Source organism: Pinus tabuliformis, chromosome 6 (genome assembly GCF_031772625.1).
Source record: "Pinus tabuliformis cultivar Carrire ecotype Pingquan chromosome 6, CPIR1, whole genome shotgun sequence".
NCBI classification, from domain to species: Eukaryota; Viridiplantae; Streptophyta; class Pinopsida; order Pinales; family Pinaceae; genus Pinus; species Pinus tabuliformis.
Window position 1 is genome coordinate 1,722,722,814 of NC_142292.1, and position 20,923 is coordinate 1,722,743,736.

The following is a 20,923-nucleotide window of genomic DNA, read 5'->3' on the forward strand; positions in this document are numbered from 1 at the left end:
GCCTTCACGGGACCTGCGTTGAAATGCAGAACCTCTTCACAGGGTCTGCACTGAAGGAGAAACGAGAGTTTCTCACTGGGTTCTGGGTCACAGATTGCTATTTAATCTACAGTTTCAGGCCAAATAAAAGCAACAAGCAAGGTACAATCAAAGGGATGCTTTGAGGAAGGGCTAAGATCTATCACAAAGGATCATCAAATCATTTGTGAGTCCATTGTTCAGATCATAGACAAATCCAGTGATTGGATCAAAGTAGCAACTGTCTACTTTGCTTCTGAGAATAGCAGATGCAATTCGATTGTTGCTGTTGAGTCTATGAAACAAACAATGATAGAAACACAAATAAAATGACTAAACAGATCTCCCCAGTGGAGTCGCCAATTTGTTGTGGGGAAAAATGCCTATGTAGGACGATCCTATCCACCTAAGGTGTGACAGTGCCTTAGCAACAAACAGAAACAACTATTCTAGTATTCTTCCTTTATGAATTAAGAATGAAGAGAGATGGATGGACTAACCGGTGTCTTCCGTTTGTCCCTCGATCCGGTTTCCCTTCTCTGTGAGAGTTCCCAGCTACTTGCCTTCTCGCTCGCCCAGCTTCAAGAGGTTTCTGCAAGATCACAAGAAGAGAACACTACACAAGACATGGATTCATATTCATAACTAGTTCAGGATTAGAAATAAACTAAACATACTAATGCAATCATACATCAAAGATACATCAGTATATAGGAGAAACCAAGATAGCTTTATTGATGAATAACAAGGTTCAGGAAGAGATACAACCCAGAGGGCTCCAATCCAGCATCTCCTTCCCAGCAAATGAAATTCCTATGTTCACCTTCCCTCAAAGCATTAAGCACCCAATGATTCCAATCTCAAACCAACAACAATTCTTTGCAATAACAAAATTCCAGCCCCTAGATCTCATGGAGGAGAGATCCATATATAGATGTTTGGAGAGAGGATGAGTCAGCTTGAGATCTGACTAGTGTCATCTCCCTCTGTCAGTTCTTGATTCCACTTGGAGGTTCTTGTTTCCACTTGGAGATTGGGAACCTCTTACTCATCACTAGTCGAATTCACTGAGGCAAGTGTCATTGAGGAAGATTCTGGAAGCTTCCTGGGTCTTGACACCTCTTGGAATGAACTTGCCATTTGTCAACTCTCGCTTAGCGCACCCTGGTAATGCTTCTACCTGCGTTGTAGTGCAGGTAGCCAGCGTTGACTTTGCATTTCAGTGCAGACAGCTAGTGGAGCCACTGAATTGATCCTGAATTGACTTGTTTTTGAGCAGTTTCTGGTGGAGAACTTCTGTGAATTGCTATGGTTTGTTAGCCTTGTTCCTCTAGGGGTAGGAACAACATGTTTAGGGACTTTGGATCCCTTAGATTATGGACATTTCATGCTTATAGCTGTAAGGCACAAAAATGTCTATAACACCCGTGGAATACATAACTTGGCCAAGTGATACAAAAAACTGTTATGTACATAATAATCTAACTCTTCAATTTGGTTTCCTTGCCTGAAGCTTGCATACACATCTTGAAAGTCATTATCATATGCATATTTCTCAATGTAACTTTCATGTAAAACATAATTGTGGTTGAGTATAACAGATGAATTTACAATAGGCCTAGAAAGCATATCAACTACCTTATTGTAGATTCCTTTTTTGTATTTGATAATCATATGAAACTGTTGTATAAAACCCATCCATCTGAAGTGTCGTGATTGCTGCAACTTTGACTATGACTATAAGTACTGCAATGGTTGATGGTCGGTATGGATAATGGTTTCCTTCCGCATCAAGTAGTGTTTCCATTTTTTGACACTTTGTACCAATGCGTAAAGTTCTTTGTCATAAGTGGGATAGTTAGTTACAACTAATAAATGAAATGGGCTTACCATGCTGCATAAGAACTGCTCCCATGGCGTAATCACTAGCATCCATTTTAATCACAAATGGTTGTCTAAGATTTGGAAGAGCCAATACCAATGTTGAACTAATCTTTTGCTTTAAAGCATCAAATGCTTTCTGTTGTACATCTCCCCAATGGAAGACTTTCTTGACACTAGTCGATGCATGTAATGGAGCTGCAATGGAAGAAAAATTAGCAAAAAATTCCCTCCAATCTTGTGCTGCCCCTAGAAAGCTTCTTACCTATGTAATTGTATTGGTCTTGGGCTAATTCAAAATGACCTCATCCTTAGAGGGGTCTATCTTCAGCTCACCTCCTCCAACAATGTGTCCCAAATACACTAAAGAAGTCTTGCCAAATTCACACTTTGAAAACTTTAAAAACAACTGTTCTTTTCTCAAGAAATTAAGTACTTTGTTCACATGCATGACATGTTCATCTCTGGATTTGCTGAATATTATAATAACATCTAAGTAAACAATGACAAATTCATCTAGAAATGGTCTCAATACATCATTCATAACTCTCATGAAAGTAATTTTTTTTTACTCAGAGCAGAAAACCTTGATCATCTATCAAACAATGGCGGCAGTGGATTCTGTCCAGTGCTTCGGCCGAAAGAAGACGGTCGTTGCTGTTACACACTGCAAGCAAGGGCGAGGTTTGATTAAGATCAATGGATGCCCTATTGAGCTAATCGAGCCGAAGATTCTCCGCTACAAGGCTTTCGAACCCATTCTTCTGCTGGGCCGCCACCGCTTCGCCGGCGTCGATATGAGAATCAGGGTAAAAGGTGGAGGACACACATTGCAGATCTATGCTATTCGACAGAGCATAGCCAAGGCCCTGGTCGCCTTCTACCAAAAATACGTAGACGAGCAGTCAAAGCAGGAGATCAAAGATATTCTCGTCAGGTACGACAGGACTCTGCTCGTGGCCGATCCCAGGCGCTGCGAGCCCAAGAAGTTTGGAGGTCTTGGAAATGGGTATCACCCCACCGACACTGCGGCAAGGTCAATCTCGTTTTTTCCATATCCTTCATACACACCCGATCTAGTCCAAGATGCGTTTGCAGGGTCACTGCACAGATCTAGATTGGGCGTCCTGACCATGGATGGCAGTCAGCTGCTCAGATCTGCCGTTGAACCAACAGATCAGAAGCCCAGAAGAACAAGAAGCCTTAAAAAAACCCCGATCTGTGGGCATGCAACCGTCAGGCGGCAACCTCAGACGGGCACAAATCTGAAGCAGCTTCCTCTCTTGAACCAGCCAGATCTGCCTGAAGAAACACATGCATTTCAGATCCAAGTCAATCTCTCGGGCAAAACAACAATGCAATGGGTACGCGCAACAGATCTCGTGCAGGATCTTTTGCAAAAACTCGAACGCCGGCTGGGGATCCCCTCCTCTTACCTCAGACTGCTATATAAGGGTAAGAAACTTATGAATCCCTTTCCTCTCCTCTTACAGCATTCATAAGGATGCTTCTATTGTGGCTACCTTTCATTTAAGAGGTGGTTCTTTTAGGCAGACCTCCTCTGCCCCTTCTTTCTCTTATAAAGATGCAGTCCGCAAAGACAGTGCCCAACCGCAGCCCTCTGCGAAAGTAGCCCAACCATATGGGGCTCCAAATCCATTTTTGGTAGACAAATCAGAGGAAATTCCTTCCATCAATCTCTCTCATCCTGGGATTGATGATCGCTATCAGCTTTTTGCAGAATCCGCACTCATATGCAGATTTAATGGGCTCTGGCCTCGCACATCAGATCTATACCAATGGATCCATACCAATTGGACTAAAAAAAGCGAGATCTACTTATGTTCAAAAGGATTCTTCATTGTGGCTTTTGACTTAAATGAAGATTACCAGAAGGCCTTAACGGGAGGCCCTTGGTTCTGGGGCTCAGCTGGGCTTTTTCTCACCCCCTGGTTTCCAGACTTCGACCCTTCTACAACTGTCATCACCAAGATTCCCATTTGGGTCAGGCTCCCGAATCTTTCGGCGCATCTATGGCATGTCTCTGTCTTCTTAGCCATTGCAGACACCTTAGGACGCTACCTGTCTGCAGATTCTTCACGGAAGGAAAATGGACTCTACACCTACGGTAGATTTTGTGCAGAAATAGATATCAGCAAAGGACTGCCGGATCAGATTAATCTCAAGTATGGAGATTTCCACTGGACTCAAACCTTGGATTATGAGAATACAGCCTTTCGTTGCCGCCATTGTCATCAAACGGGGCACCTCCAGAATTCCTGTACCCAGTTCCTCGACAAAAAGAAGAATCTGAATCGCAAACCCAAATCTAAAAGCTGGAATCCATGTGTGCCTCCCCCTCCTATGGATGAGATAGATTCCTCTAGTTCGGATGAGGAGGAAATTGTAGCAGATGGGCAGAATGTTGAGATTCCGCTGGACGCTCCCTTGGTCGATCCGGCAAACCCCTCCGCCTCTCAGATCTCTCATAAACACTCTCATTTATCTTCGTCCTCAGACTCTGATAAGGATATTCCACCGCCGGGGCAGAATAGTCTACAACTTGTCACGGCTCAGCCAAACTCCTCTGGATGGGTCAAAGTAAGCAAGACAAAAGGCAAAAAATGTCGTGTGGCAGTAACTGCCCTCTCAGGGTAGATCTATCTGCTTAGTTCTAGCTTTTTGTATTCCCGTGTTTTCTATAGCCCTCTCCTTGTTAGTCTCTATGGAGCGAGGTGGATAGTCTTTCACCTTCGGCTCCCTTGATTTTCTACTTCCATTGCATGCAAGCTTGACTGTACTATACTTTTCTTATCTTAATAGAATTAGCATTTATTCAGAAAAAAAAACTCTCATGAAAGTAGTTGGAGCATTTGTAATACTGAAAAGCATAAAAAGCCACTCAAATAATCCTTGTTTAGTTTTAAACGTAGTTTTCCAAATGTCCTCTTCTGCTATTCTAACTTGATGATAACCACTTCGTAAGTCTAACTTAGTGAAATACTTTGCATACCTCAATTGATCAAGCAAATCATCAATTCTTGGGAGTGGATAACGATTCTTTACCATTATTTTGTTCAGTGCATGAAAATCCACACACATGCGCCAAGTCTCGTCCTTCTTTGGCACCAAGACAATGGGTGAACCACATGGCGAAGTAGATGGGCATATGATACCTTTGTTCAACAATTCTTGAATTTTCTTCTTGATTTCCATGCTCTCCATAATCAATATGTGATACATGCCAATGTTTGGAAGTGGAACATCCTACTGTAGTTGTATCTCATGTTGAATTCCCCTCTTGGGAGGTAACCCCTTTGGTTCCTGAAACATATTTCCATGCTTGCTTACCACATCAAACAAATCAGGTTTTAATTTGTCATCACAACCTTCAAAATATTCATAATCAATATCATTATTTTTTTTGATCATGAGAAGCACAAATTTTTTACTTGCATTTACTAGTCTCTTCATTTGCCCTGCATTAACCAAAGAAACGTTTAACTTTTTGTGATGGGCTCTCACAATATACTCCACACCATCCTTGAACAATAGGTATTTGTTCTCATAGCGATAAAATACTGCTTTTCTATCATACAAATAAGGACTTCCAAAATAATTCCTGATATGTCAAGTGGAACTACATCTAACTCAACTTCATCAATGAACTTTTCAGTAATGGCAAATATGAATAAGCATTTCCTTGTAACTTGTAACTTTGCATTATTGTCTATCCAACCCAATGGATATGGCTTGTGATGAGGTACAATTTCAAGGTTAAGCTTTTTGACCAAGTCTTCTGAAATTAAGTTCGATTGTGACCCACTATCAAATAATGCATCAATATTTGTATGATTTGAAATTACCCTTACATGGAACAATTCTATCCTTGATTCTTCTTTTGGAGTGTTGTTGTGACTATGTGTGGAACTAGTGCTTGCAACAAATTCTTTTCCTTTTGTAACCATGGCTGAAATCTTGTTCTCATCACTAGAATATGATCCAAGATCATGTTGTGTGGTAGCAATTGTCTTTTGTTTTCCCTTATTGTTTGGTTTCTTAGGCCTTAGTTCAGGATGCAATTTCCAACAATGGGTTTCATCATTCCCAACTTTGGAACAATGTTGGCATATAGTTTTTTCCCCTTCTTTCTTCACACTTGCATTCTTCTTTCCTTTCCATTTTCCTCCCTTCTCTTTCTCCTTACCCTTGAATGGCTTCTTCTTACTACCCTCTTCCTAAATGTTCTTTCTCCTTGCTTCAAGGTGCGTGGCTTGCACACATACCTCATCTAAATTGCTTGGATTGAACATAAGGATAGTATGTTTTAGGTAGGCGTAAACCCCAAATATATTTCAACAGTGTATCTTGGGAATTCAAGTTTACTCCTAACAACAAAGCCCTCTTCCTAAACTCTTGGGTATAATCTTGAACTGTTTGGCCCTTGAGTTGCCTAAAATTCTGCCAACTCATAATGGAATTTTTCATATAGGCTAAAGGATAAAACCGTCTTTTAATTGCATAAACAAATTCAACCCAAGAAATGGATATCTTACCATGAATTCACACTTCCTCTTGAGTCTTTGCTTCCCACCAGACTAGTGCTGCTCCTTCTTGCCTCAATGAAGCCAATTGGAACTTTATGTCATCTTCTTTAAGGTTTTGAATTCTGCAATAAACCTCCAATTGTCGAATCCAATTGTCTAACCTTTCTGCATTCACCTCACCATTGTACATGGGAAGTTAAAACTTAATTTCCAATTTGAGTAAGGGAGTTTTTTCCTTTGGGGTTTTTGAATGAGTATGAACAGTTTTTGTGGTGGAAGTGGAAGATGATGCTGTTTGAGATGTTGAGGATGATGAAGATGATGAGGAAGATGAAGATGGTGGAGATGGAGGAGGATTTCCTCCATTACCCTTTGAATTCTTCTTTTCATATTTTCTTTTATCTCCTGATATTCCCTCTCCATGTGGAGGCTTAGAACTCTCTCCAGCAATTCTAGTATTCCTCTCTTCATAGAGGACTCTAACCATGTTAGTTAAGTCATACAAAGTTTCTTGAATGCTTCCTCTTCTGAAAGACGTTCAGTCTCTCTTGCTCTAGACATGATGGCTTTGGATTCAAGCTCAGCTTCTGGTACTGCTTGTACCTCCTCAATCTCAATTGAAGGTAAAACTCGAGGTGCTTCAAGTGCAGCTGGAATTGGAACTTTGGCTGGAGATTGTGGCCTTGTGGCTCTCCTTCTTCTGGGCATTACCTCAGGAGTTGCAACTCATAGTTTCCGTTCTCCTCTCTGCAACTTTAACCTTGTAAGCATCACAAATTTGCAACCATTAAAACCCTACTTGCACAAAACTCAAGCAATCAAACAAATAACCTTTGCTTTGATACCAACTTGATCTGTTATTGAACGTTAGTTTTGCTATGCTAATTTCAACTTTAGATTTATAAACAAATGCTCATCAAATGCTTCATGTGCATAGGTTCCCTTATGGTGTTTGTGAATGATAACATGTAAATTTATCAAGTTTAATGTTAAATTCATGAGAAAAATAGCATGAAAAGCAAGTGCTGAACAACAATAATAAAATGTACAACAAAGCATCAAAATGAACACTTAACATAGTGTTTTGATGAAGGAGTTCACCTCTCCTACGCTACATCTCCTTGGTCTAACTTCCATGGCTTGGGCTTTTGTATTAGCTCAATAATGGAAAAATTTCTCTTTACAATGCTTTTCTTCTCCTGAAACCTGCTTCAATGTGCTCAGAACATCCAAATCAGCTAGGAACACCTTTTCCTGATCTTAATTTTGTCGAATTTTGCCCAATTTATGGTCAAAACAGTTTCTCTTAGTAAACCTCCACTAAAACTGGAGGAACTCCAGTTAGTCTTGCTAAAACTGGAGGAATCTCTGAAATTGGAGGACCGCCGAATTCTCTGCCAAGTTAATCCGTAGTTAACTGTGCGTTTAATTAAATATTAGTCATGTTTAATTAAAGCACTAATTGTGCTTAACGCAAATCCCACGCGGTTTTGTAACCGTTGACCTGGCAGTTTAATGATAGTGGTTACATGTTGCAATAAATGCTAACGGTTACAGTTATGGTTTTGTGTTTGTGTAGCCGCCAGTTCTTTGCAACTGGTCACATGGGAGGGGATTGGCTCCCTCCTCCTCTCAACTGAAAACCTTTGAAAATTCAAATATGCATTGTGACCATACCTTGGTAAGAAAAATTAGTGTGGTGTAACAATATGTCTTGGAGTTTGTTGGGGCGAGGTTGCGGGTTCGACCTCACTGACTTGCCCATTATTTTGCCACATTGCGCACCAATAGCCAACCTTTGGGGAGGGACACGTGGCAGCCTCTGGGCTTGCCACTTGTCCCCTCCTCATTGGTCCACCATAAACCAATAAAAACGCTCCAAATCATAAACCTACAAACCAATCACAGGATGCCACTTGTCAAACTCTGATTGAACGTTGACTTGACTCTGCCCAGTGACTTGCCACGTCAGCAGTACAAAACGCAATATCTTCCTCATACGAACTCGGTTTTGAGTGAAATGAGTTGTGTTGGGATCGTATCGCTAAGACAGACGCGATCGTTCAGGTTTCAACTGATTATGAGAACTTTGATTTTTGAGCTAAACACTGAGTACCTGATCATTTGGTCACAAAGAGTTCAAAGGAATCAAGGGTGATACGTGGCGTTATTCAAAATGTGTCACGTGGCAGATATGTGGCAGTGATGGTGTAACATTATGGGAGATCATTGATCACAGGTTGAGGCGTATTTTGCATCGAAGTGAAACCTTTGATTGAAGGGCTCCGATACGGGGGCTAGACTGCGGTCACGAGAAGACCCATAGGACCAAGGCCTAAATGCAGAAGGTGATCGGCGATTGACAATTGACGAAGTGACATGTCATGCACCAAGGTTACACCTTTGATTGAAAATTGCCAATAGGGAGGGCTCTGATTTGGGGCTTCACTCATTTCCTCTCCACGTAGATCAGGCCACGTCACTCATCGGAGATCGCAAGTTTTGAGACTGCAACCAAATGCTAGATTGTGGAATCGCCGATTACGATTCCGCGATATTATAAAGGCCCATGTGCGTGTGATGTGGTTCCACAGTCATTGCAAAGAACCTCAGGCAGAGAAAATCACAAATCGGAGGCCCACGGTCAATCGCACGTCGAAATGGTATATTCTTTAAAAGTCAATGAATCTGCTAAAATATTGTGAAGAGGAACCTCACCATAAAAAGCATACTAGTTTAAAAAAACCTATTGGCTTAAAAAAACCTATTAGCTTAATAAATAAATTTCCAAAATATTAAAATGTATTGATATACCTAATAATTATATTACTATTCTAAAAGAAACAAACCTAAACTTCTGAAAATATTATATTTGCTCTTATATATATATATATATATATATATTTTATATTTTTTTCACTGATACATTTTGCAATTAAACGAAACTAAGTGATATTACTGCGCAGATAATTAATGTGACAATGTGCAAGTATTTGAACATTTGATTCATACGGGAATCCGAACGTGATAATAGGCAAAGGGTAAAATTTTACTTCTGTTAAAGAGAGAAAATATCTTTATTATAATTAATTAAATAAATAACATTTGATGTTCTAGAATGATAAAGTGGGATGGTGTGATGTATTAATATTATGGATTTTTAAATTTAATATTATTATGGAATTTAATAATAAAAGTTAATTTAATAAATTAAAAGAAAACAAAAATTAATTTATTAAAAATATAAAGATATACAGTTAACTTTAAAGCGATTGGTTTTATTTTAATATTTTGATTTAAAAGAGTGTATTAATATATATATATATATTTTTTAAATTTAAAAATTTATAATATCAATAATAAAAAATAGTTTTAATAATTAAACAAAGTTAAATTTTATTTGAGAAACTTATATTATTAGCAAAGTTATATAGCTAGCGTTTTTGTCGGTTAGTTTGATTTAACTACTAATTTACGTTGTGTTGCTATAATGTAATTAGTTGTTAAATGTTATTAGTTAAAAAATCTGTAATATATCATGTTTTGTTTTGTTTTGTTTTTTTATCACAACTTTATGCGAATTTTTTCTCTCTTTACAACTATTGTATGGTGGTGTTCATGTATTTTTGTTAATGCTTCCCTTAGAAAAGTGTCTTTTTTGAATACAAGAAAAGAAAAACACTCTTACATATAAACTAGAGAGACACACTATTCAAAGAAAGGAAGAGATAAGGCAATTTGAGACCAAATATCTCTACTTAGATGAGATCATTATCAAATACCATAAAAGTAATTATAGGAAAGAGAGCAATAAATGTAACTTTCCTAAAATAAATACAAATTAAGAAATATTCTAATAGAGACTAGCCTATAAGAGAAACCATGTACACACCATAGGCACTTTCGTATTGAGTAATTTTTTTTAAGAAATTCAAGAAGTTGAGATAATCTTGTAACTCCTTGAATAGTCTTTAATTCCCAGCATTATCCCACAATAATACTAAATTAATCTTCCAAATGTTGCTCTTTTGTGAGATGATGTAAATATTAGAGCAAATGTGATACTCCTTGTTCTTTATTATTAATTATGGAATTGGTAGATGATTGAATTTATCATTAATCATAATTTTCTATTTCGAAAAAAATAACTCTATTAATGTGTATATCCACAAAATCATTTTTTTGGTTTTTTATTTTTGAAAAAATTAAGGTGTAAAAACAATTAATATACAAAAATAATAATATAAAAATGAAACTCTAGGATGGCTTTACAAATGCTTTAATTCAAATAATAATGTTGCAAAATGCTCAATAGTTTGTGTTCAATGTACAGTTGAATCCATATGTAATGAAATTTCAAGTGCCTTGTAACTGGGTACAACTAATGTCAACAACAATTCTCTGCACGCAGGATGATTGTAGATACCATTATTATTAGCAAATGTCATCACTGACAATGGACAAATCCCAATCCCTCGTAGCTCTAGCTGCACTGAGCCAGTGAATTGCAACCATGGGCTTTGGGCAGCTCTCGCGATCATTGCTGAAAAAAGGTTTAATTGATGTACCATTTCACTAAAAATAATGCTCGTTCTCAGAGCAGAAACATTAAGTTGCAATGCATAACAAGAAGCAATTCCATATCGGACCACGCAGTGGGCTTAGGATAAGTTGCTTTAGTATGTGAATTTCTCACAACCACCGGTGACAGCTCGGGCAGGTTGTAATTGGGATAAAATGAATGACTCTAGCAGAGAACCATAAATGTGGCAATAAACAGAGCACAATTTAGGCATTTTTTCCTCTATTCTCATCTCATTTCTAGTTTCTCTTCCAAAACTATTCTGCAACTTTCCAACGCATGAGCACAAGTTTTCCACATTTTTGAGTTCCATAGAATATCGGATCTAAGTTACATATCGTTTTTGTTCATTGCGAATGTGGGCAACATTACAGTCTCCAACGCATGAGCACAAGTTTTCCACATTTTTGAGTTCCATAGAATATCGGATCTAAGTTACATATCGTTTTTGTTCATTGCGAATGTGGGCAACATTACAGTCGCTGTTGAAGACAAAACCAAAGTACAAACTTTACACTAGTACAATTCACAAGCACAACAAGATTGTTAGACTTATTTTAAGCTTCTGTGGTAGTTTTTTGAAGTAGCATTATCCGGATTCTCCACAATATTATACTTCTTATGTTTACATTTCAAATCCCAAAAAAAATCCATCCTCAAGACTAAATTTAATAAGATATAAATGACAGTTTTTTTTTTTTTTTTTAATTTCCTCTAATGCTGAAGCAAAGCGACAATACCAAAAATTACAACAATGGAATTAAAGGCAAAGATAAAATGCTCAAACACAAACCTACCTGCAAAAGTCCTTCCGAGGCACCACATAATCAAGACATTGAGAACAAGCCGCTTGTATTTATTATTTATATTTATCAACCATAATTGAACATCTCTGCCTTTCGCGATGACAAGATTGTCTTGTCCAATCACCTTGACATTATATTGTCTTATCTTGTAAGATTGTCGTATGAGTTTGTGGCACATGGCACTATAAATGCAAATGGTATGATCCATCATTGAAAATCCAGTGGACATATGATTATTCAATAAGACTCAATGCCAATTAACCAATTATATATATATATATATATAACTTTATGAATGAATGTTCAATATATAGTCAAAAGACAGGTTAATTGATGGTATATATAAAACTTTACGGATGAATGTTCAATATATAGTCAAAAGACAGGTTAATTAATGGTCAATTATTTATTGAACATGTTATACTTGCCCTGTTATACTTGCCATGGACAAGATAGTGACAAGAATTAATTTAAAAAATTAAAGAAAGTGAAATCATAAGAGGTAGAAAGATACAAATTTGAGTTTAATCTTGTCATTAAATGTGGGAAAAGAGGTTTTTCATAATATTTAAATTCAATGTAGTTTAATTGTTTTATGTATATTTGTATTTTGGGATTTCATTCACCATTAATACTTTTTTTCTTTTACAAAATTTTTGATATCTCAAAACTCTATAATCTAAGTTGGACTTTTTTCGTCATTATACATACAACTTTTAACTAACTTCTCAATTTCATAATTTAAATTGCATTTTATTTTCAACATTTTAATCATAGTAGCTAGCTTATTTTGAAGATCAATCTCCATATGGGGGTTTTGATATTTTTTGTTCGACATATCTTGGTTTTAGGAGGAGCGAGGATTTTATGATAAGAGGTACCTAGGGTTTGACGTTGATGGTTTTTAGAGGGGGAGGGAGTGAAGCTCCCTCCTATCGAAATGTGGTAACGAACAAGGGGAAGGGGATCAAGGCAGGTTTCAGTAGTCAGGAAGATGTCATGTCAAAGAATGTCCAAGGTATGACTAAGGTGGGAACAAATAATGAAGAGATGAATACAAAGCTTTGGCAGATCAACAGAAAGAACAAAAGTCAAAAGGCTCCATAGGGTTGTGTAAGCCGAAAACAACAGTGATCTTGACGACATTAATCATTGATCCTGAGAGTCAGGATTTCAGGGATTGCATGAGGTCATATGTTATCATATGCAAGTTTATGGGCCTTTGGCCCACATGAAAAGGCTCATGTGACTGGATCAAACATCATTGGAAATCGAGAGGGGAGATAGAGTTACATCTAGGGTCTACATGTTTCTTTATGGTAGTCTTCGCCAATATGGAAGATAGAGACTGAATCTTTGATAGGGATCCCTATTTTTTTGCATCAGATGGTTTATACATGGGTCATGGATGGAGAATTTCACCCTAGAGAAGGAAACTTTTACCAATGTCCTAGTCTAGGTTCGGCTGTACTCCCTTCCCCTGGATTATTGGCTTCCTTCAACTTGAAAGATGATAGGAGACACATGGGAAAATTTATTAAAGTATCGGAAGCAAAGCTACAAGGAAGATATACATCGTACAAAAAAATATGTGTGGAAATGGATGTGTCTGGAGCACTGTCTGATGCAGTCAAATTAGAATTTCAGAATGGATTATGACTACAACCCATGGACTATGAGAAGATTCCCTTTAGATGCCATGAACATGGACACTTGATAAGCGAATTCCCATTAAATAAAGTGGAGGAATAGGGTAAAGAAGCAGACCAAAAGGATGCAGACAGATTTGTTAGACCTAACCTAAGGGGTGGAGCTAATAGAAGACAACAACAAATAAATCAAGGAGGGAGAAAATCTCATAGAAATAGCTTTGAAATCTTATTCGAAGAAAACCTAGAGGGTCAAGAGGTTGAGGAGGAGGAAAATAGGGAAAAAGGTGAAAGGAAAGGAGAAGAAATGATGTAGCCATCTGAAGAGAATGGAAAACATGGAGATATCATGGATCTATCAAAGGATTTTGAGGGAGATGCAGAAATGACCCCAAGAGAGGTAGGAACAGAGGATCCAAATCTGCAGGAAATACTAGATCGAGAGGGTATCAACCTCTAGGATATGGTGGAGTAAGTGAGAAAAAAAGGATTGGAAGCTATCCTTGCAGATAAAATTAATAGAATCCACTATTTGTACTTGATGAGAGAAGAGATGAAACTAAGGGGACAAAAAAGATCACATCCTGAAATAGAAAAATTGGGAGTAAAAGTAATGGGATCTCAGATGGTTTTGGTGCCATGACAGAGGAAAAAAAAAGGGGGAGGAAGCCGAACAATGTCACCCTGAAGGAGATGGGAGCCATGCTAATAATTTAGGTAATATGAGTGTGTTAAGATCGCCCACCCTTAACCATGGTTAAATCATGAAAGTTATAACATGGAATATAAGAGGCATTAGTAGCCTTAGGAAACAACATTTGCTTAAGAAGAAGTGTTGGGAACGAGATCCTCCAAGGACAGTTTTGGGGCTAAAAGCCCATGTTTTGGGTCGAATTTTGTAATAAAGTTGTAAAGTCTCCGCATTTTGTGGTCACAGAGCGCGAAGGTCTCATGAGTCATAAAGGGTTATCCGCCCTTATTTTGTAAAGTAAAGTTGGCTGTAAATATCTACCCATGGTCAGCGAACCATGGGATTGTATAAAAAGAGCTAAGTAAGTAAGTTCTAAGAAGAAAAGAAGTCATAAGTTGTAGTATAAGTCTTCAGCGGTAAGGAGAGAAGCCTAAGTTTCGGGTCTTAGCGCAGGTAGAGGCTTTGTAGCTGAGTGCGTAGAGGCCTAAGGTAGAAGCCTGCAGCTGAGTGCGCGGACCCCTGTAGCTGTGTGTGCAGGGAGGATACAGTCTGTAATCAGTTGAAGATATCAATAAAGAGAAGTATTCTACAAATTTTGTGTCTTTGTTTCCTGTTAATTCATCTTGTCATATTTTGTATGAATTTCATTTATAATTCTTATGTGATGCATGAATGTATGTAATTACGTTGGTTAATCGAATGCAAGTAAGAATATCTGTTTACGCGGTGCTAACTGTGATTGTTTAGTAAGATAATTAAACACTTAAGGATAACTTGGAAGTACCTGAACCACAGGTTAGGGTTGCGCGAAGGCCAATCATATCCCTTCGCGGAGGTATTGAAGGGAGGAATAAAGGGCTAGACAGACAGAGCTCTAGAACTTAATGACCTACGCGAAAGTAGGAATAAGAGGATGTCAGGCGGAAAGAGTCGATAGTGCGGACACAACCAACCTCCCTAGGAGCCTAAGACTCTCTAGTGACAAACAAGAGCAATCCTTCTCTAAACATGCATTTACTATATAAGAAATCAAGTGTTTAGATCCTACCTGTAGTCCAACGCTGTTGTAGCAGTCCAGCCTCGCTGATCCGGATGAGCTCCTCCTTCACTTCGAAACCTGCATTCACTAACAATCAAACGATTAAATAGCACTTGATAATCTCATAAAATAAAACATATTTAACACATAGACCAAGGAGTACATGAAATAACTCATAAATAACAAGTTATTGAGAAGAATGGACTCATTTGCATTAATAGGAAACAAAAAGAACAATTACAACCTGAGCCTTGGTGTTGTGCAAGTCCCTCCCAGGGTCCATCAAGAGTTGTCCTTTACTTTGATAAAGCTCACCCACTTCCAAATAGAACAAGAAAAGATGGCAATCTCTCCTCACAAGCTTCTAAATGGGAGTCCTAATTCCAGCAGCATCTACCCTTAGAAATGTTTAGCTTCCAACCTCCCCTCCTTCTGGCCCAATGCCTGTATTTATAGTGCTCAAGAGGAAGTTAATCAGGTCCACCATCAATGGGATAATCCCCTCTTTGGATGGGATAGCTCCCTTATTGATGGGATAAGTTCCTCTTTGGTAGGGGTACATGAACCATCTGGAGGCGCTTCATACACGTCAAACATACTTCTAGAAGCCTCTAGAAATGACCACAAGTAACTTTTTTGGAGTGAAACTTGCGCCTTTTGACCTTTACAGGGGTACGCACCTGCCCCTTTACATACAGAGCGTACAAGTACGCAGTTTTTGTGAACATTAGGTGCGTATACGCAGGTAAGGCCGAGAGAATCTGCGTACCCAGAGATAAACACATTTACAAAGACTTTCTCTCTTTTTAGAGTTTTGACATGGAGAGCAGAGGCATAAGACTTGCCCAGGAGGATAGCATGACTGTTGATAGAGCCATACTAACTGTAAATAGCCATGGTGACATTTTTTAGTGTAACAGATTGCCCCCTAAAGTGCGAAGCCTGTAGTCGATTAGGGTTTTGTATTATCTAAGAAGGGTGAAGCGCTTTATCATTTCAAGGATTATCTCGTGGAGAGCCTGGTCAGAACCTGCAATTTTCAACACAAAATACATGTATAAGATTATATCATCGCTGAGGTAGGCATTCCCATACTCAGATCAAAACTTTAACTAACAGACTAACTATTCTGATACAGGAATGATCTTGCAGTACATCATAATCATAGACTTTTGTAGACACAGTATGGGCGCAGCCATCTGTTTATGATTAGTCTACTTAGATAATGAATACAAAACTCCTCGCAGCCTGGATGGTGGAAACTAGATCCAGGGTCTTCATTTCTACTTCCCGAATTGGTACGATTCTAGCCATGCGAATAAATGGGTTGATGTCGAACATGGTAGAAACCACTTGATTACCAGTCGATGATGTAAACTGTTAACAAGTGTGAGAGAAACCACCAGTAATGTCAATGGTTCTCAAAGTACCCAGTACAATCCATGAGATGTGAATGAATGAGTTGATGTCGAACATTTCATGGAATCCTTCGATCGAAAGTCAATGATGTAAACTGACGTCAAAGGCGAGAAACCTGCCATTGATGCATGCAGACCTCAAGGTACTGACGATTCCTAAGTCATCTCTCTAGATAATGTGCTGATGTCGATAGAAAGCGACCCGTTGCAGGCAAGCCCACAACACGAAATCATTGTTCAAGTTGAAGAAATGTTGCTGTAAGGACTGACTCAGGGATGGTCAAATGGATGACAAGTATTTTGCAGATGAAAGTTTATTTACAGAGACCTCTTGAACACATAACGACACGACAAATGGTTTGGTTATGATTTGACCCAAAGTTAATACCCGGAAACGGTTGAAGACTTTCAAAGTGGTTTAATTAACTTTTAAGGAAAAGGATTTCCCAACCCAGGTGAACGGGAAGTGTCGTGTTCAAGAGCGGTAATAAGGTTTCTTCTGAGACAAAGGATAACAAATAGGCTCATTCTTCTCTTTTTTCCCCCACCATTTCTGGCAAGTACCTCCTTATTTTAAACAAGCTTGAGGAGGATAACATATGCTTGATTATAAGCTCATCCTTCGGATGAGTCCAACCTAGTTTTGATTCGAACCCTAGGAAGGAGTGGTTCGTTCCTATTTGTAATTGAACAGGTCCTTTATTGTGAAATTTTAACGAGCCCAGTATAGGAGAAACTCGGCGTTTTTCAATTTTAGAGAGTCTGAAAAAACTTAAGAAGACTCCAGGTTGAACTTTTTCGTAAATTTGTGTCCCCCAAACCCGAAAAAGTATAAAATAATACCTGGGAGAACCGCTTGATCTTGCGACCAAGGAGTACTTTCATGATTAGTGTCTCTGACCTGAAAATTAAAAAGCGATCAAGGACACGTCGTTTTATTTCCATATCGAGTTTGAAACGACAAAAACCCGGCAATCTTTTCCTGTTTTTTACGGTCAGAAAAGAGCTATAAGGGGACCGTCTTTTAATTCCGTTTTAACGAGTGTAAAAGAAACGCTCGGCGATCTTTTCATGTTTTAGGAGTCAGAAAAGAGCTTAAAAGATGACTCTGATGTTTTGGTTCGTGAAAAATGATGATTTTACTCTAAAGTCCTTTTGTCCTGCACAAAAACGACACATTACTCATACCTGTTTAAGATGGGTAAAAATACATTGAAAAATGTCCTTTCATGGTGAAAAATAAACAAACTTAGCATTCATTCATCCAAAAAACCTATAAAAAGACTTTTTACCATGTCATTTTACCATTTTACTGTTGAGGTTGAGAAAAGGGCTTTTGACAAGAAAATTCCCGTGGAGATTGCGGAGAATTCGACCGTCAGAATCGAACGCCGTTTCACCAGGTATTCTACAACACCCCTCTCTTGATTTCCATCTGTTTAGAATTCATTTTTAAGCTTTTATTTGATTTTTTGGGGGTCTTGGGGTTTCAAGATGCGCACTTCGGGGTACGCAGGTCATGCACTGCTGACCTGCGTACCCCGATATTTTCTCAATGGGAAAATTACGGGGTGTACACACCCGACCTTAAGGGCAGCTGCGTCCAGACGCTCTGTTCCTAAAGGCCGGGGTGCGTACCCCGCAAAACGCAAATTGAAACCCTCATACCTCCAAAACAGACCAAAATTTTTAAATTTTATGGATCCTAACTGATGTTTTATGATGTGTAGGGAGCACATCATGCTTGATTGGCGCGAAAGAGAGCACGAGGACGTTGATTTAGCCGCAATCAATCATCAACCCTCCATTGATGCTTTGAAGGCATGCAGACTATACAAATACTGGGCCATAGCTGGCATGAGGGCACAGGTGCCATTCTTAGAGTGGCTGGTTGAAAGGTGGAACGTCCAGGAACAATGCTTTTACATCGAAGAGCACCAGCTTGAGATAGAGCCCTCTGATATATATTTTCTCACTGGTTTGCCCAACAGGGGCGAGCAACTGACTCTCTCCGGGACTAGGCCGGGTGGCCAATCCCTTGCTAGCCTCCGGCTAGAGTGGTGCAACAATCAGAACCAGGAGAAAGGGATAGAAATCAAATATATATCCCTGCCTGAACTTATGGTAATTGCCTTTACAGTTACCAGACTCTGCGGCGCAGCCGCCTTGCACATTGCCACCGGGTCCCAAATGCGGATAGCGATAGATTGCTACCAAGGCACCATTTTCAACTGGTGCGAAGCTATGTTGGCCAACATGAAGGCCCAACTAACTAGGGTAAAGACCGGGAAACTAAAGACCTTTGGGTATGGGCCTTTGGTTGTGAGCTTTGCCCTAGAGAGAGTTCCTATGTTGATCCCTCAGCAGCTTACTGTTCCAGTTGGGGCTCCTCGGGAGCCTAAGTTGACGAGATGGGTTACAGTGATGGCCCGGCATCCTGATGAGGGCACGACAGTGGTTCGATTTCCTGATGGTTACTTTCACTGGCTAGAGGGCCAGGTCTTTGCTATTCAGGACTTTCCTTATGCCGGAATGGATTTTCGGAATGATCCGGACATGGTTCTTCCACAGGGAGAACAGTGGGACGACAGAGGTATTTCATTTTTCACAAGTTTTTAAATTATGTATATATTTTTTTTGTTTTTATATATATCGCCTCAAAACTGACAGCACAAATTTTCAAAATGCAGATGTAGGTCCACGGCGTCCAGCCAACCTCCGGGCTTTTGAGAGGAGAGTACCAGCTGTACCAGCACCAGCCCCACAGGATGCGGCCGCAGAGACCTTAGCCGAGCTGGAACAGGATCTAGAGCGTCTGACGGCGGATATACCAGAGACCACCATAGATGACATTCCCATTCGACTTCAGCGCTATGTGGTCGCAGTCCCAGGACCTTTTAGGAGGTTCTTGTGTAGGGTAGCACGGGCAGTGGTCTCGTATAGGGAGCACCACCAGTGATTGGCTAGTCACTTTTGTAGACACATATGACATTTTTGGTTTTTTGTACTTATCATTTTTGCCGATCATAAGGTGTTCTAAACCTATGATCGAAGACGATGTATATTTTTTTGACACACTCCTATCTAAATATATATATCATTATTACCGGCTCATTTTGTTTAACATATGTGATGAAATGTTTTTAAATTTACTTGCATGATTATCGTAAATGTCTGTCCAACATTCGAGAAGCAATTGCATCTGCTAATGTATTTAAAGACCTTGGAATATGCTGATATTCAATGTAATCAAATTCATGTTCCAAGAGACGCACTCTCAAAAACAACCTTAATAACACAGGATTTCTAATGGCATATACTCTATTAAGCTGTAATACAACGAGTTCAGAATCTAACCTCACTATCAAACGTCGAATTCCAAATGAAATAGATTCAGACAATAATTCAACCACTGCACTGTATTCTGCAATGTTGTTCGTCGTTTGACCGAGGCTCACCCCATGCATAGAGACTAACTCGTCAGAGGGCGAATAGATAACCCAAGCTGCGGAAGAGATATTCCGTGTACTACGACAAGCACCATCGGCAAACCCAATGTACGTTTGGAGAGGTGTCGACATCTGCAATATCAAGAGTAAAACCAAGATAAGCCAGAATAATGACGAAAAACACACTTTCTAAGCTAAGCACACTATCTAAACTAACAAACATACTAGCGAGAAAGAAAACCTAACCTAACTAAATTTCTCCATACCCACCATTTAAGCATAATACCTCTTTAGGTAAAGTCCATTTCTGGGTTTACCCAAAGAGTCCCCATCAAAATCTACCAGCTCATAGGCCCCTTTTGCTAGCTTTCGCTTTACAATATAGGGTCCATGCCACATAGGAACGAATTTTCCAGCACCTAGCTTATCGTTAGCTTGATCATATAATAGCACTAGGTCTCCCTCCGAAAAACTTCGAGGGGTCACATTTCTATCATACTGAGCTTTCATTCGCTTCGCGTGAGTCTCGATTGCCAATGCAGCGTCACGTCGAGTCTCATCTAACTGAGCTAAGTATAATAAACGTTTCTCCTCTTCGGAAGTAGCTGGGAGTAATTCGACAGCCATTTGAAGTGATGGGATTTCGCATTCAATGGGTAACACAGCTTCCAAGCCATAAACTAGCTGGAAAGGAGTGAACCCTGTTGAAGTTTTCACTGAAGTTCAGTATGCCCATAGCGCTGAAAATAACATGTTGTGCCAATTCGACCGATGAATACCAATGATTCGTCGGATCATGATAACCAGAACTTTGTTGATAGACTCAACCAAACCGTTGGCTTG

The 20,923-nt window shown here is 39.2% G+C and overlaps 1 protein-coding gene across 1 annotated transcript in view; it reads left to right on the plus strand.

Moving 5' to 3' along the window:
* Positions 1-2,504: 2,504 nt before the first annotated feature.
* LOC149265693 (uncharacterized) overlaps positions 2,505-20,923 on the plus strand; it is a 34,154-nt gene continuing 15,735 nt past the window's right edge. Inside the window, exon 1 of the mRNA XM_089405626.1 lies at positions 2,505-3,263. Within this exon, the coding sequence (XP_089261752.1) occupies positions 2,505-3,263 (759 nt within the window). The remainder of the gene's footprint in view (positions 3,264-20,923) is intronic.